Source organism: Ranitomeya variabilis, chromosome 6 (assembly GCF_051348905.1).
Source record: "Ranitomeya variabilis isolate aRanVar5 chromosome 6, aRanVar5.hap1, whole genome shotgun sequence".
Lineage (NCBI taxonomy): Eukaryota > Metazoa > Chordata > Amphibia > Anura > Dendrobatidae > Ranitomeya > Ranitomeya variabilis.
This window is the reverse complement of record NC_135237.1, coordinates 124,860,665-124,876,714: the sequence shown is the minus strand read 5'-3', so window position 1 is coordinate 124,876,714 and position 16,050 is coordinate 124,860,665. Positions and strand designations below refer to the sequence as shown.

The following is a 16,050-nucleotide window of genomic DNA, read 5'->3' as shown; positions in this document are numbered from 1 at the left end:
GAGGGAACAGACAAAGGCCGATGGGTGTAGTCTCATCGGCCGATGTCCGAACACACGCACACACACATATATACACAGACACACACACACACATATATACACAGACACACACACTTACCACACTTATCATCTGCACCACATCCAGGCTCATGCGATCGTAGCACTCCATGCCGGCAGCTATAAGCAGGAAGACGGGAATGTGGGAGTTTCCGCTTCCTGGATTTTATGGGATATGCATGCATGGCATGATGGGATGGCCATTATGGGATGGACATTGTGTTGTCACTTCCTGTTTTACCGCAAAAATAACGCTAGAAATCCGCATTTTTTTATATGTTTGCGGATTTCTAGCGTTTCAATGCAAGTCTATGTGTGCGGGAAATCAGCGATTCCGCAAAATTAATGAACATGTTGCTTTTTTTTCCGCGAATCGTTTTTTTTCGCGGAAAAAAATGCAACGTTTGCACTATTTTTGCGGAATACATAAAAACGATTAGGAACTATATGTAAGCGTTTTTTTTACGTTTTTATCACGATTTTATAGCAAAAAAACCGCGAAAAAACCTGAACGTGTGCACATGGCCTATGAGTGCAGCTCACGCTGTAGCCTGTTCTGCAGCCACAGCTGGTTGTAGTCCGCTCAGCGTGCGTCACTGCCTCATACTGGTGCATTGTCCTTTTTTCAATTAGTGCTGCCTGCTGCACATTTTTTCAAATTTATCCTATTAGTGGCTTTCCATCCGTATCCAGCTAGATTGTGGAAAAACACTATATAGGATTACATAGAGGAGCTTTTTTGGCCTTGCAGCACCGTTTATGGCTGTCTGCACGGTCTCTGTGTGAGTGCAACTCACTCTAGTCTGTTCTGCCGCCACAGCAGGTTGTAGTCAGCTCAGGGTGCGTCACTGCCTCATACCGTTCCATTGTCCTTTTTTCAATTAGTGCAGCCTGCTGCACATTTTTTCGAATTTATCCAATTAGTGGCTTTCCATCCGTATCCTGCTAGATTGTGGAAAAACACTATATAGGATTACATAAAGGAACTTTTTTTGGCCTTGCAGCGCCATTCACGGCTGTCTGCACAGTCTCTGTGTGAGTGCAGCTCACTCTGTAGTCTGTTCTGCCGCCACAGCCGGTTGTAGTCAGCTCAGGGTGCGTCACTGCCTCATACCGTTCCATTGTCCTTTTTTCAATTAGTGCAGCCTGCTGCACATTTTTTCGAATTTATCCTATTAGTGGCTTTGCAGCCGTATCCTGCTAGATTGTGGAAAAACACTATATAGGATTACATAGAGGAGCTTTTTTTGGCCTTGCAGCGCCGTTAACGGCTGTCTGCATGGTCTCTGTGTGAGAGCAGCTCACTCTGTAGTCTGTTCTGCCGCCACAGCCGGTTGTAGTCAGCTCAGGGTGCATCACTGCCTCATACCGTTCCATTGTCCGTTTCTCAATTAGTGCAGCCTGCTGCACATTTTTTCAAATTTATCCCATTAGTGGTTTTCCATCCTTATCCTGCTAGATTGTGGAAAAACACTATATAGGATTACATAGAGGAGCTTTTTTTGGCCTTGCAGCCCCGTTTATGGCTGTGTGCACGGTCTCTGTGTGAGAGCAACTCACTCTGTAGTCTGTTCTGCCGCCACAGCCAGTTGTAGTCAGCTCAGGGTGCGTCACTGCCTCATACCGTTCCATTGTCCGTTTCTCAATTAGTGCAGCCTGCTGCACATTTTTTAAAATTTATCCTATTAGTGGCTTTGCATCCGTATCCTGCTAGATTGTGGAAAAACACTATATAGGATTACATAGAGGAGCTTTTTTGGGCCTTGCAGTGCCGTTTACGGCTGTCTGCATGGTCTCTGTGTGAGTGCAGCTCACTCTGTAGTCTGTTCTGCGGAAAAAAAAAAAGTTTATAAAGTTCACCAAACACTCCACTTTAGAGTTGTGTAGGCCACATTAGCTCATATTAAAGTCTAGTCCACACTTGATAAAATTAGTGTTCCTTATACCTGTTAGCAGCTGTTCAGGAATAAGCACCCTAAGCCCTTAGTACTTTTCTGCCTATCTTTATCAGTCTACCAAGATGAAGAAGGCAGGGAGTAAGGCACGTGGGCATGGGCGTGGAGGTGGAGCAGGGAGAGGACGTGGGGATTCTGTGCCTGCTGCGGGCACCAGTGACTCATCATCCCCCAGTTTTAGCAGGGAACAGTCCTTCATGCGCAGCTTTGTAGTAGCTCACTGTGTCCCGCTGCTGCGGGATGAACAAATTGAAGCTGTTGTCGGATGGATGGCAGCTAACGCATCAACTTCAATTACAGAGCACTGAAGAGCACCCATCTGTCTCTTCACCACCTGCCAAATTGCCCTGGCAGTCAGAGAGCCCAGGACAGGAGCCATCTCTACTTCTGTTCTCTGAATCTCTTGGCTTGGAAAGAGGGGGCCAGCCAAGCAGCATTGGAGAAATGGAAGAAGAGGTAGTATGCAGTGATGCTCAACAGCTTTGTCTCTCTGACTCTGAAGAGATGGGTGGGCCAGTGCCTCCGGTCAGCACACCTCAGTACGCATCTGATGATGAGACTAAGGTGCCACTTTCCGGTGCGTACTGTGCTGCCGAGAATACCCAGGAGAAGCAGTTGGTGGAAGAGGGTAGTGTAGATGATGAGGTCCTTGACCCATCATGGCGTGAGGTACAGGAAGGTGGTGGGAGCAGCTCTGAGGAAGAGATTCCCCGAATAGCCCAAAGAGGGAGGGGGAAGACTGCTGTGCCTGTAGACTCCACTTCGGCACCCATTAGGAGCATGCCTCTTCCAAAAGCCAAAACGGGCGCTCCCAAGACTTGAAGTGCCTGGTCCTTTTTTGACACAGTTGCAGATGACATTTGCTTTGTCAAATGCAAGGTGTGTCATCAGGAAGTCAAAAGAGGGAAAAGTGTCAGCAACCTCAATACCACAAATATGTGGAAACATGTGCAGACCATGCACGTGGTGGAGTTAAAAAAACACAATGAAGACCTAGGCCAACTTACAGCGGCACCTACCACCTCTTCAGCTCGTGTTGTTGCCTCTTCCTCCAGCTCACACAGCTGGTTCGGCTTCCTCACAGGATCTCCATGGAAGAACCTCTGGCACTGTTGTCCAGATACCCAGTGTAATTCCACCCAAAGCACCACGTTCCCAGTCATCCTCACACTCCAAGCCCAGTCTACAGCCATCGGTAGCACAGGCATGGGAGAAAAGGTGTCCATTCTCGGCAAACCACCCCCGAGCACAGGCTCTGAATGCTGGCATTGCCAAACTTCTGTCCCTTGAAATGCTGTCATTCAGGCTGGTGGAGACTGACACCTTCCGTAACTTGATGGCATTGGCAGTCCCACAATACAATGTGCCCAGCCGCTTTTATTTCAGCAGGCAAGCTGTCCCTGCCCTGCAAAAGCATGTGAAGGGAAATATTAAACACGTGCTACTGAACGCCATAAGTAGCAAGGTCCACCTCACCACCGATGCGTGGACCAGTCACCATGGACAGGGGCGATACCTTTCCCTCACTGCCCATTGGGTAAATGTTGTGGAGCTGGGTACAGATCGTGCGAGTGGTGCAGGATGTGTTCTGCCAACTCCAAGGATTGCAGGAATCCAGTCTGCACACATTGACTTTTCCTCATACTCAAGTTCCTCTGAATCAGCGCTGCAGGAGCCGTCACAGTCCACCTCCACATGGACCCGTGAACGTTTACCTGCTACGACCGATATGAGCACAGCCATGGCCAAACATCAACAGGCCGTATTGAAATTAATTTCTTTGGGGAATCAAAGCCACACAGCGCAGGAGCTCTGGAATGCCATCAAGCAGGAGAGCGACGTGTGGTTCGTGCCAGCGAATCTCCAGCCAGGCATGGTAGTGTGTGACAATGGCCAAAATCTGGTGGCAGCTCTGGGCCTAGGCAACCTCACTCACATCCCATATCTGGCACATGTGCTCAACTTGGTCATGCAGAGTTTTCTGAGGGACTATCCGGATCTTGATGCACTGCTGCACAAGGTCCGCCTAGAGTGTGCTCACTTGTGGCGTTCCAGCATGGCAAGATCGCACATTGCAGCTCTGCAGTGCAGATTCCGCCTTCCGGAACATTGCATCATATGTGACCTACCCACCAGGTGGAATTCCACGTTACATATATTGGAGCGGTTGTGTGAGCAGCAGTCAGCAGTAATGGAGTACCAGCTGCATCAGGCTCAAGGAAGTCGCACTGCGCGCCGTTCAGACTTCACAACCACTGAGTGGGCCACTATGAAGGACATCTGCCAGGTTTTGCGTGCCTTCGCAGATGGTGAGTGCATATGATGCACTAGTCAGCATGACTGTTCCCCTTATCTGCCTGCTTGAAAGAACACTGCAAGCGCTAAGGGATGATGTTGTGGAAGAGGTGGAGGATGAGGAGTCACCAATTCCATCTGCTCCTGGACAGTCAGCACAACGTGGTTCCTCACAAAGGCCTAGGCAGGGGACACTTTGTGAGGAGGATGAGGAGGAGTCAATGGAGGAGGAAGACATCTGTCCAGAGGAGGGAGTTACACAATTCTCCAGTAGTCAGTGTGTAGAGCGAGGGTGGGGTGATGCAGAGCAGGCAGGTCTCACACCTCAAGCAGGGGGGGCGTTTCTTGGCCAGTTGGCAGTCTACAGCACATGGTTGATTTCATGCAGCAGTGCCTGAGAAATGACCGTCGCATCACCCACATTCTCAACATGACTGATTATTGGGTGTACACCCTCCTAGATCCTCGCTACCGGGACAACTTTCAAAGCCTCATTACACCATTGAACCGGGAGCGTAAAATGCAGGAGTACCAAGACACACTGGTGCAGTCCATCATCTTCTCCAGTCCAATCGAGAGCAGTGCTGCTAGTGCTTTACAAAGCAGCTCAGTGCGTCGAGGCAGTGGAGGAATCTCTGCACAAAGAGGGAGCAGAAGCTGTGCCTCAGCACAAGGCAAGACCAGTATAACCCAACTGTGGCAAAGTTTTGTGTGCCCGCCACAAATGTCTACACCATCACAGACGGCTCCAGTCAGCAGGAGGCAACGGTTCCGTCAGATGGTGACAGACTACATGTCTTGCCCTCTCAGTGTACTCCCAGACGGCTCTTCCCCCTTCAAGTTTTGGGTCTCTAAGCTGGATACATGGCCAGAGCTTAGCCAGTATGCATTGGAGGTGCTGGCTTGCCCTGCTGCTAGTGTATTATCAAAACACGTCTTTAGAGCCACAGGTGGTGTACTAACAGACCGTCGCATGTGACTATCCTCCGATAACGTTGACCGGCTTACTTTTCTGAAAATGAACAAGGCCTGGATCTCGCAGGAATTTGCCACTCCTCTTCCAGATTAAATAATTGGTTGGCTACATTATCCAGGTCTCCTGTTGTGTTCATGTTTCTAGCACCTGAACTGTAATCCCTGGGCTCCAACACCGCCAGTTGCTGCTCAGAAGTGCCATCTGCACAGTCAACACATGACCCAGTGTTATTGGGTTTCAGTAACGTCAGCTGATCTCAAGCTGTGTATCCGGCAATGTGTCCTTCTACCTCCACGCTGACACTACAACAGAAATTTAAGGGAACCTGTCCCCTCCCGGCATTTGCTACTGAAAGAGCCACCTTGTGCAGCAGTAATGCTGCACAAGGAAAAGGTGGCTCTATTAGTTATGATCCTTGCACACGCTGAACTTAACACTTATAAAATGTGTCCCCTTATACCGTTAAACCGTCCCGGAGGTGGGACTTTCCTTCGTAATGAGATGCAACACAGCCGTCGTTCCTACCCCCTTGGCACCAGGCGCCGCCTCCTCAGCGTTGTTTGAATCTGTCCCGGAGCCTGCGCTGTTATGTTAAACCTTGTGTATGCGCAGTTAGCACTGCCTGCCTTCTGACATCATTTGGTGTCAGGATGACTGCGCCTGTGCGGCTGCGCTGACCGAGATCCCGCCTCGCAGTGTCTTCTGATTTTTTCACACTGCGGGGCTGGGATTTATGGGCATGCGCACTGAAGCTCAGGCTCTCACTAATCTCCCTCCGCCTTCATCAAACTGTGTGCCATCAGCTGATCCCTAATCGCATGCCATGGCCGTGACGCCGCACAATCTGAAGAAGGCAGAAGGAGATGAGTGAGAGGCGAAGTTATGCTCTGTGTATGCCCAGGAATCCCAGCCCCGCAGTGTGAATAAATCAGAAGACTCTGCGAGGCGGGATCTCGGTCAGCATGGCCACACAGGCGCAGTCAGCCTGACACCAAATGATGTCAGAAGACGGGCAGCGCTAACTGTGCATGGCCAAGGTTTAACATAACAGCGCAGGCTACGGGACAGATTCAAACAACGCTGAGGAGGCGGCACCCTGCGCCAAGGGGGTAGGAATGACGGCTGTGCTGTGCCTGTGCTGCCGCCCTGCCTGAGATCACACCCCACAGTGTCTTATTTATTCACACTGCGGGGCTGGGATTCATGGGCATGCGCAGTGCATATCTTCGCCTCTCACTCATCTCCTTCCGCCTTCTTCAGACTGCGGCATCATGGCCGTGGCATGTGATTAGGGATCAGCTGAAGCTGCACAGTCTGAAGAAAGCGGAAGGAGATGAGTGAGAGGCGAAGATATGCACTGTGCAAGGCCATGAATCCCAGCCCCGCAGTGTGAATAAATCAGAACACACTGCGGGGCTGGGATTCATGGGCATGCGCAGTGCATATCTTCGCCTCTCACTCATCTCCTTCCGCCTTCTTCAGACTGTGCGGCGTCACGGCCGTGGCATGCGATTTGGCATCAGCTGATAGGGGCCCCTTATGTGAGGAAGCCAGTCAGGCAAAACGGCGCTGTCGGGGTCGCTGTGGAACACGCTTAGTTTGGAGTTTACACTGATGTAAGTTTAACATTTTTTGGGCATGGTTTATGGGCTTATTCCAATCTTTGTAGCACTATGCACTTTGTTTTAGCTTTGTAACAACATTGGTTTGTGGACTCATGGATTTAGAGAGCCACGGGTAATATAGGAAGTCTGTTTCCATAGCTATTTATTTAATATAATACCCTTCATTGGCTAAATTATATTGTATTAGTGCAGTTGATGTGCCTATTGGTACTAGTAGCCTTCATATTACACATCTATTGCCATTTATTGGTTGTCTCCTGCTATAGTGTTGTTCCCAGCCTTTTAACAAAGAGGTCTTTTTTCCTGTTTTATATGTCATTTTAATTATTGTTTAATAAAAATATACATTTTATATATATGATGGAGTTTGCTTAAAGCCTCGTTTTTCCTCATCTATTTCTATGGGGAAGTTGTTTTGGATATGACATCAAATGATGTCAGAAGACCGGCAGCGCTAACTGCGCATGGCCAAGGGATAAAATAACAGCGCAGACTCCGGTACACAAAGAAACAACACCCAGGAAGGAGGCTGCGCCTGGCGCCAAGGGGGTATGAATGACAGCTGTGCTGCGTCTCATTAACAAGGAAAGTCCCACCTCCGGGATGGTTTCACGGTATGAGGGGCAAAATTTTATAAGTGTTTCATTCAGCGTGTGCAAGGAGCATAATTAAAAGAGTCACCTTTTCCTTGTGCAGCAGTAATGCTGCACAAGGTAGATCTTCCAGTTGCTAACGCCTGGGGGGTTAAAGGTTCCCTTTCAACTTGCTCCAATTACGCCTCAGCCTACACTCTGTCATGTAATCCCTGGGCTCCATCACCGCCAGTTGCTGCTCTGAAGTGTCTTTGGCAAGGGTACTCCCTCCTGCCCAGCCTGGTTCCAGCACGCCAGCTGTTTCCGGGTAGTGTCAAGGTCACTTTGCCTCCAATACGTTGTCCTGTCGTGTTGCGGTCGGGTTAGCCAACTCTATGGTGCATGCAGTTTAGGTCCTTCCTATGTGGGCTATGGGAACTGGCAATCAAGGCTGGTTCCATAGTGCCAATAGGACAAGCTCCCCTGTAGGACTGTGGATTTTCAGTAACTACGGCCAGCTCGTGACCTAGCAAGTTTTGTTTTTCCTGTGGACATCTGCTGCCTATCTGAGTTCCAGCACCATTAGCTGGTTCTTAGGGAAACAATCTTGAATAGGTCCCCCTGGCTTCAGTACCGTCAGCTGGTTCTGGGCAGAGCCTTTAGCTTAGGTGCTTCCTTCTGGGTAACTGAGTTCTACCAATGTCAGGTGGTCCTTGGTAGTGCTTTCTGGCACGGGTACCTCCTGCTTAGTAACCGGGTTCCAGTAACGTCAGCTGGTCCTCGGTTGTTCCATTGGCTCTTGTACCTTCTGCTACTCATCCGGGTTCCAGTACCATCAGCTGGTTCTCAGCAGTGTCTTTTGCTCTTGTACCTTCTGCTCCCCATCCTGGTTCCAGTACCCTCAGCTGGTTCCGGGCAGAGCCTTTGGCTTAGGTGCCTCCTTCTGGGTATCTGAGTTTCACCAATGTCAGGTGGTCCTTCGTAGTGCTTTCTGGCATGGGTACCTCCTGCTTAGTAACCGGGTTCCAGTAACGTCAGCTGGTCCTCAGTAGTTCCATTGGCTCTTGTACCTTCTGCTACCCATCCGGGTTCCAGTACCGTCAGCTGGTTCTTGGCAGTGTCTTTGGCTCTTATACCTTCTGCTCCCCATCCTGGTTCCAGTACCGTCAGCTGGTTCTGGGCAGAGCCTTTGGCTTAGGTGCCTCCTACTGGGTATCTGAGTTCCACCAATGTCAGGTGGTCCTTGGAAGTGCTTTCTGGCATGGGTACCTCCTGCTTAGTAACCGGGTTCCAGTGCCGTCTGCTGGTTCTCGGCATTTCATCAGCCTTCTTGTAGCTTCTGCTACATTTCCAAGTTCAAGACCCTAAAGATGACGACCCTTAAGACCACCCCAAAGACGACGACGACCCCAGAGACGGCGACCCCTGAGACAGCGACCCCTGCGACGATGACCCTGGAGAGGATGATGAAGAAGAAAGTGTCGGAGAAGTAAAAAAGGTGAAGAACTTGGAATTCGTGAAACATCAATATCTGACAAAATATAAAAAATATTAACATAGTCAATATCTTTGTAACTCCAAACGTCTTAAAAAAAAAAAATTCCTGCTATTCCATTTGATTGGGCTAAACCTCTATGCCTTTAATGTCTCCTCCACCTCCCCCAATACATCCTACATTATTCTTAGTTGTTTTCCTTCAAGTAGAATGAACGTACAAGGAAAGAAAGGGTTTATTTTAATTCCGATATTTTGGTCCCATTGACTTGCATTGGTATTGGGTATTGGTATCAGCGATATCCGATATTTTTTTGAATATTGGCCGATCCAATCCGATATCGATACTTTTGAATATCGGAAGGTATCGCTCAACACTACTCATCACTGGGGGCCAGGTGCCAGATTCGCCACTGGCTCAGGCCCTCGGCACTTGCGATATTCACCTGTCCCCGTTCCACTGCCACGCGCTGCTGTGTCTTCCGTCTCTCTGCAGTGACTGTTCAGGCAGAGGGCGCGCAGTAACCACGTCATTGCGCCCTTAATGTCACAGCCAGAGGGCGCGGAAGACACAGCCCGGAGGTGGAATGGGGACAGGTGAATATCGTATGGCTCCCCCTCCCAATCATACTCACCCTCCTGGTGCTGTCTCTGCACTTCCCTGCTTTTCTGTTGTCCCAGGGCGGCAGCTCCTTCCAGTGCTGAGCGGTCACATGGTACCACTCATTAAAGTAATGAATATGCGCTCCACGCCTATGGGAGTGGAGTCGCTTGCATATTCATTACTTTAATGATCAGTACCACGTGACCACTGGACACAGGAAGAGCTGTCGACGCCGGAGACCATCTGAGAAGCAGGGAAGTGCTAAGACAGCACCAGGAGGGGGTGAGTATGATGGGACAGCCACCGACTCCAGCTGCTCCCCCTGTTGTGAATTTGCTTTTTGCTCCCTCTAGTGGTTACTAGTTTTTTGACTCTGGTTTTTCTGTCATTCCTTTTATCTGCACCTGGGTCGTTAGTTAGGGGTGTTGCTATATAAGCTCCCTGGACCTTCAGTTCAATGCCTGGCAACGTAGTTATCAGAGCTAGTCTGCTGTGCTCTTGTCTACTGATCCTGGTTCCAGTTATATCAGCTAAGTCTGCCTTTTGCTTTTTGCTATTTGTTTTGGTTTTGTATTTTTGTCCAGCTTGTTCCAAATCAATATCTTGACCTTTGCTGGAAGCTCTAGGGGGGCTGGTGTTCTCCCCCCGGACCGTTAGACGGTTCGGGGGTTCTTGAATTTCCAGTGTGGATTTTGATAGGGTTTTTGTTGACCATATAAGTTACCTTTCTTTATTCTGCTATCAGTAAGCGGGCCTCTCTGTGCTAAACCTGATTCATTTCTGTGTTTGTCATTTCCTCTTACCTCACCGTCATTATTTGTGGGGGGCTTCTATCCAGCTTTGGGGTCCCCTTCTCTGGAGGCAAGAAAGGTCTTTGTTTTCCTCTACTAGGGGTAGCTAGATTCTCCGGCTGGCGCGTGTCATCTAGAATCAACGTAGGAATGATCCCCGGCTACTTCTAGTGTTGGCGTTAGGAGTAGATATATGGTCAACCCAGTTACCACTGCCCTATGAGCTGGATTTTTGTATTCTGCAGACTTCCACGTTCCTCTGAGACCCTCGCCATTGGGGTCATAACAGTTTGCCAGGCCAGTATTAAATGTTTAATGCATTGCAGAAGAGGGATTATAAGAAAGAAGATTCTGAGTTTTTTTTTTTTTTTTTTTCTTCTTCCCCTTTACCTCAGAGTGGCTATGCTTGCTGCAGACATGAATGTCCAGACCTTGATTACAAGTGTGGACCAGCTGGCTACTCGTGTGCAGGGCATACAAGACTATGTTATCAGAAATCCTAGGTCAGAACCTAAAATACCGATTCCTGAACTGTTTTCCGGAGACAGGTTTAAGTTTAGGAATTTCGTGAATAATTGTAAATTGTTTTTGTCCCTGAGACCCTGTTCATCTGGAGATTCTGCTCAGCAAGTAAAAATTGTTATTTCGTTCTTACGGGGCGACCCTCAGGATTGGGCTTTTTCGCTGGCGCCAGGAGATCCGGCATTGGCTGATCTTGATGCGTTTTTTCTGGCGCTCGGTTTACTTTATGAGGAACCCAATCTTGAGATTCAGGCAGAAAAGGCCTTGCTGGCTATGTCTCAGGGGCAGGACGAGGCTGAAGTGTATTGCCAAAAATTTCGGAAATGGTCCGTGCTGACACATTGGAACGAGTGTGCACTGGCCGCTAATTTTAGAAATGGCCTTTCTGAAGCCATTAAGAATGTTATGGTGGGTTTTCCCATTCCCACAGGTCTGAATGATACTATGGCACTGACTATTCAAATTGACCGGCGGTTGCGGGAGCGCAAAACCGCAAATTCCCTCATGGTGTTGTCTGAACAGACACCTAATTCGGTGCAATGTGATAGAAAAACCGCAAATTCCCTCATGGTGTTGTCTGAACAGACACCTGATTTAATGCAATGTGATAGAATCCTGACTAGAAATGAGCGGAAAATTCATAGACGCCGGAATGGCTTGTGCTACTACTGTGGTGATTCTACACATGTTATCTCATAGAGAAATAAAGGTATTATATAGCAACATTGTCAACGTTTTACATAGATATTAACATTGTTATCTCAGCATGCTCTAAACGTATAGCTAAGGTTGTTAGTCCTGTCACCGTTGGTAATTTGCAACCTAAATTTATTCTGTCTGTAACTTTGATTTGCTCACTGTCATCTTATCCTGTCATGGCGTTTGTAGATTCAGGTGCTGCCCTGAGTCTCATGGATCTCTCATTTGCTAAGCGCTGTGGGTTTACTCTTGAACCATTAGAAAATCCTATTCCTCTTAGGGGTATTGATGCTACACCATTGGCAGCAAATAAACCGCAGTATTGGACACAGGTTACCATGTGCATGACTCCTGAACACCGCGAGGTGATACGTTTCCTGGTTTTACATAAAATGCATGATTTGGTTGTTTTAGGGCTGCCATGGTTACAGACCCATAATCCAGTCCTTGACTGGAAGGCTATGTCAGTGTCTAGTTGGGGCTGTCGTGGTATTCATGAGGATTCCCTGCCTGTGTCTATTGCTTCTTCTACGCCTTCGGAAGTTCCGGAGTATTTGTCTGATTATCAGGATGTCTTCAGTGAGTCTGAGTCCAGTGCACTGCCTCCTCATAGGGACTGTGACTGTGCTATAGATTTGATCCCAGGCAGTAAGTTTCCTAAGGGAAGACTGTTTAATCTGTCGGTACCTGAACATACCGCTATGCGTTCATATATCAAGGAGTCTCTGGAGAAAGGACATATTCGTCCGTCTTCTTCCCCTCTTGGTGCGGGATTCTTTTTTGTGGCAAAAAAGGACGGATCTTTGAGACCTTGTATTGATTATCGGCTTTTAAATAAGATCACTGTCAAATTTCAGTATCCTTTACCGCTGTTGTCTGACTTGTTTGCCCGGATTAAGGGTGCCAAGTGGTTCACCAAGATAGACCTTCGTGGTGCGTACAACCTTGTGCGCATTAAGCAAGGTGATGAATGGAAAACCGCATTCAATACGCCCGAAGGTCATTTTGAGTACTTGGTGATGCCTTTTGGGCTCTCCAATGCGCCTTCAGTTTTTCAGTCCTTTATGCATGACATTTTCCGGAAGTATCTGGATAAATTTTTGATTGTTTATCTGGATGATATTTTGGTTTTTTCTGATAATTGGGATTCGCATGTGGAGCAGGTCAGGTTGGTCTTTAAAATTTTGCGTGAAAATTCTTTGTTTGTCAAGGGCTCAAAGTGTCTCTTTGGTGTACAGAAGGTTCCCTTTTTGGGGTTCATTTTTTCCCCTTCTGCTGTGGAGATGGACCCAGTCAAGGTCCGAGCTATTCTTGATTGGACTCAGCCCTCGTCAGTTAAGAGTCTTCAGAAGTTCTTGGGCTTCGCTAACTTCTACCGTCGTTTTATTGCTAATTTTTCTAGCATTGTGAAACCTTTGACGGATATGACCAAGAAGGGCTCCGATGTAGCTAACTGGGCTCCTGCTGCCGTGGAGGCTTTCCAGGAGTTGAAACGCCGGTTTACTTCGGCGCCTGTTTTGTGCCAGCCTGACGTCTCACTTCCCTTTCAGGTTGAGGTGGATGCTTCGGAGATTGGGGCAGGGGCCGTTTTGTCGCAGAGAGGCCCTGGTTGCTCTGTTATGAAACCTTGTGCCTTTTTCTCTAGGAAGTTTTCACCTGCCGAGCGAAATTATGATGTGGGCAATCGGGAGTTGTTGGCCATGAAATGGGCATTTGAGGAGTGGCGTCATTGGCTCGAGGGTGCTAAGCATCGTGTGGTGGTCTCGACTGATCACAAAAATCTGATGTATCTCGAGTCTGCTAAACGCCTTAATCCGAGACAGGCCCGCTGGTCATTGTTTTTCTCCCGCTTTGATTTTGTTGTCTCGTATTTACCAGGTTCAAAGAATGTGAAGGCCGATGCTCTTTCTAGGAGCTTTGTGCCTGATGCTCCTGGAGTCGCTGATCCTGTTGGTATTCTTAAAGATGGAGTTATCTTGTCAGCTATTTCTCCGGATCTGCGACGTGTGTTGCAGAGATTTCAGGCTGATAGGCCTGAGTCTTGTCCACCTGACAGACTGTTTGTCCCGGATAAGTGGACCAGCAGAGTCATTTCCGAGGTTCATTCCTCGGTGTTGGCAGGTCACCCGGGAATTTTTGGCACCAGAGATCTGGTGGCCAGGTCCTTTTGGTGGCCTTCCTTGTCAAGGGATGTGCGGTCATTTGTGCAGTCCTGTGGGACTTGTGCTCGAGCTAAGCCTTGCTGTTCTCGTGCCAGCGGTTTGCTCTTGCCCTTGCCTGTCCCGAAGAGACCTTGGACACATATCTCCATGGATTTCATTTCTGATCTTCCGCTATCTCAGGGCATGTCCGTTATCTGGGTGATATGTGATCGCTTCTCCAAGATGGTCCATTTGGTTCCTTTGCCTAAGCTGCCTTCCTCTTCCGATCTGGTTCCTGTGTTTTTCCAGAACGTGGTTCGTTTGCACGGCATCCCTGAGAATATTGTGTCAGACAGAGGATCCCAGTTCGTTTCCAGGTTCTGGCGATCCTTTTGTAGTAGGATGGGCATTGATTTGTCGTTTTCGTCTGCTTTCCATCCTCTGACTAATGGACAGACGGAGCGAACCAATCAGACTTTGGAGGCTTATTTGAGGTGTTTTGTCTCTGCTGATCAGGACGATTGGGTGACATTCTTGCCGTTGGCTGAGTTTGCCCTTAATAATCGGGCTAGTTCCGCCACCTTGGTTTCGCCTTTTTTCTGCAACTCTGGTTTCCATCCTCGCTTTTCTTCGGGTCATGTGGAGCCTTCTGACTGTCCTGGGGTGGATTCTGTGGTGGATAGGTTGCAGCAGATCTGGAATCATGTGGTGGACAACTTGAAGTTGTCACAGGAGAAGGCTCAGCGCTTTGCCAACCGCCGCCGCGGTGTGGGTCCCCGACTACGCGTTGGGGATTTGGTATGGCTTTCTTCCCGCTTTGTTCCTATGAAGGTCTCCTCTCCCAAATTTAAACCTCGTTTTATTGGGCCTTACAAGATATTGGAAATCCTTAATCCTGTATCTTTTCGTCTGGATCTTCCTGTGTCGTTTGCTATTCACAATGTATTTCATAGGTCCTTGTTGCGGCGGTACATTGTGCCTGTAGTTCCTTCTGCTGAGCCTCCTGCTCCGGTGTTGGTTGAGGGCGAGTTGGAGTACGTGGTGGAGAAGATCTTGGATTCTCGCCTCTCCAGGCGGAGGCTTCAGTACCTGGTCAAGTGGAAGGGCTATGGTCAGGAGGATAATTCCTGGGTGGTCGCCTCTGATGTTCATGCGGCCGATTTAGTTCGTGCCTTTCATGCCGCTCATCCTGATCGCCCTGGTGGTCGTGGTGAGGGTTCGGTGACCCCTCACTAAGGGGGGGGTACTGTTGTGAATTTGCTTTTTGCTCCCTCTAGTGGTTACTAGTTTTTTGACTCTGGTTTTTCTGTCATTCCTTTTATCCGCACCTGGGTCGTTAGTTAGGGGTGTTGCTATATAAGCTCCCTGGACCTTCAGTTCAATGCCTGGCAACGTAGTTATCAGAGCTAGTCTGCTGTGCTCTTGTCTACTGATCCTGGTTCCAGTTATATCAGCTAAGTCTGCCTTTTGCTTTTTGCTATTTGTTTTGGTTTTGTATTTTTGTCCAGCTTGTTCCAAATCAATATCCTGACCTTTGCTGGAAGCTCTAGGGGGGCTGGTGTTCTCCCCCCGGACCGTTAGACGGTTCGGGGGTTCTTGAATTTCCAGTGTGGATTTTGATAGGGTTTTTGTTGACCATATAAGTTACCTTTCTTTATTCTGCTATCAGTAAGCGGGCCTCTCTGTGCTAAACCTGATTCATTTCTGTGTTTGTCATTTCCTCTTACCTCACCGTCATTATTTGTGGGGGGCTTCTATCCAGCTTTGGGGTCCCCTTCTCTGGAGGCAAGAAAGGTCTTTGTTTTCCTCTACTAGGGGTAGCTAGATTCTCCGGCTGGCGCGTGTCATCTAGAATCAACGTAGGAATGATCCCCGGCTACTTCTAGTGTTGGCGTTAGGAGTAGATATATGGTCAACCCAGTTACCACTGCCCTATGAGCTGGATTTTTGTATTCTGCAGACTTCCACGTTCCTCTGAGACCCTCGCCATTGGGGTCATAACATCCCCCTCTCCCACCGACCCCTGGGACAATGACTCGGGTATAAGCCGAGAGGGGCACTTTCAGCCTAAAAAATGAGCTGAAAATCTCGGCTTATAATCGAGTATATACGGTATACACAATATACAACATCTTGCAGAATAGACTCTAGTTCTTATGTGAGCAAATGCATGAGTAACCCTGGTAACTCTCCCCAAAAAGTTATACTAAATGTATAGTGCACCCCTTCTATGGAAGAAATCATAGAAACGCGCATCAAGGGGTCACACTGGAACTCTGTACCCTGGGTATTTATATATCTCTTTGCTTGGACTTATCT

General features: G+C 48.4%; 1 protein-coding gene and 1 long non-coding RNA gene across 2 annotated transcripts in view; both read right to left on the bottom strand.

Annotated features, from left to right (window-relative positions):
- LOC143782070 (uncharacterized) overlaps positions 1-169 on the bottom strand; it is a 4,616-nt gene extending 4,447 nt beyond the window's left edge. The window contains exon 1 of the mRNA XM_077269178.1: positions 119-169. Coding sequence (XP_077125293.1) covers positions 119-169 — 51 coding nt within the window. The remainder of the gene's footprint in view (positions 1-118) is intronic.
- LOC143783498 (uncharacterized) overlaps positions 1-16,050 on the bottom strand; it is a 136,180-nt gene that overhangs the window by 99,997 nt on the left and 20,133 nt on the right. The gene's annotated exons all lie outside the window — the stretch shown is intronic.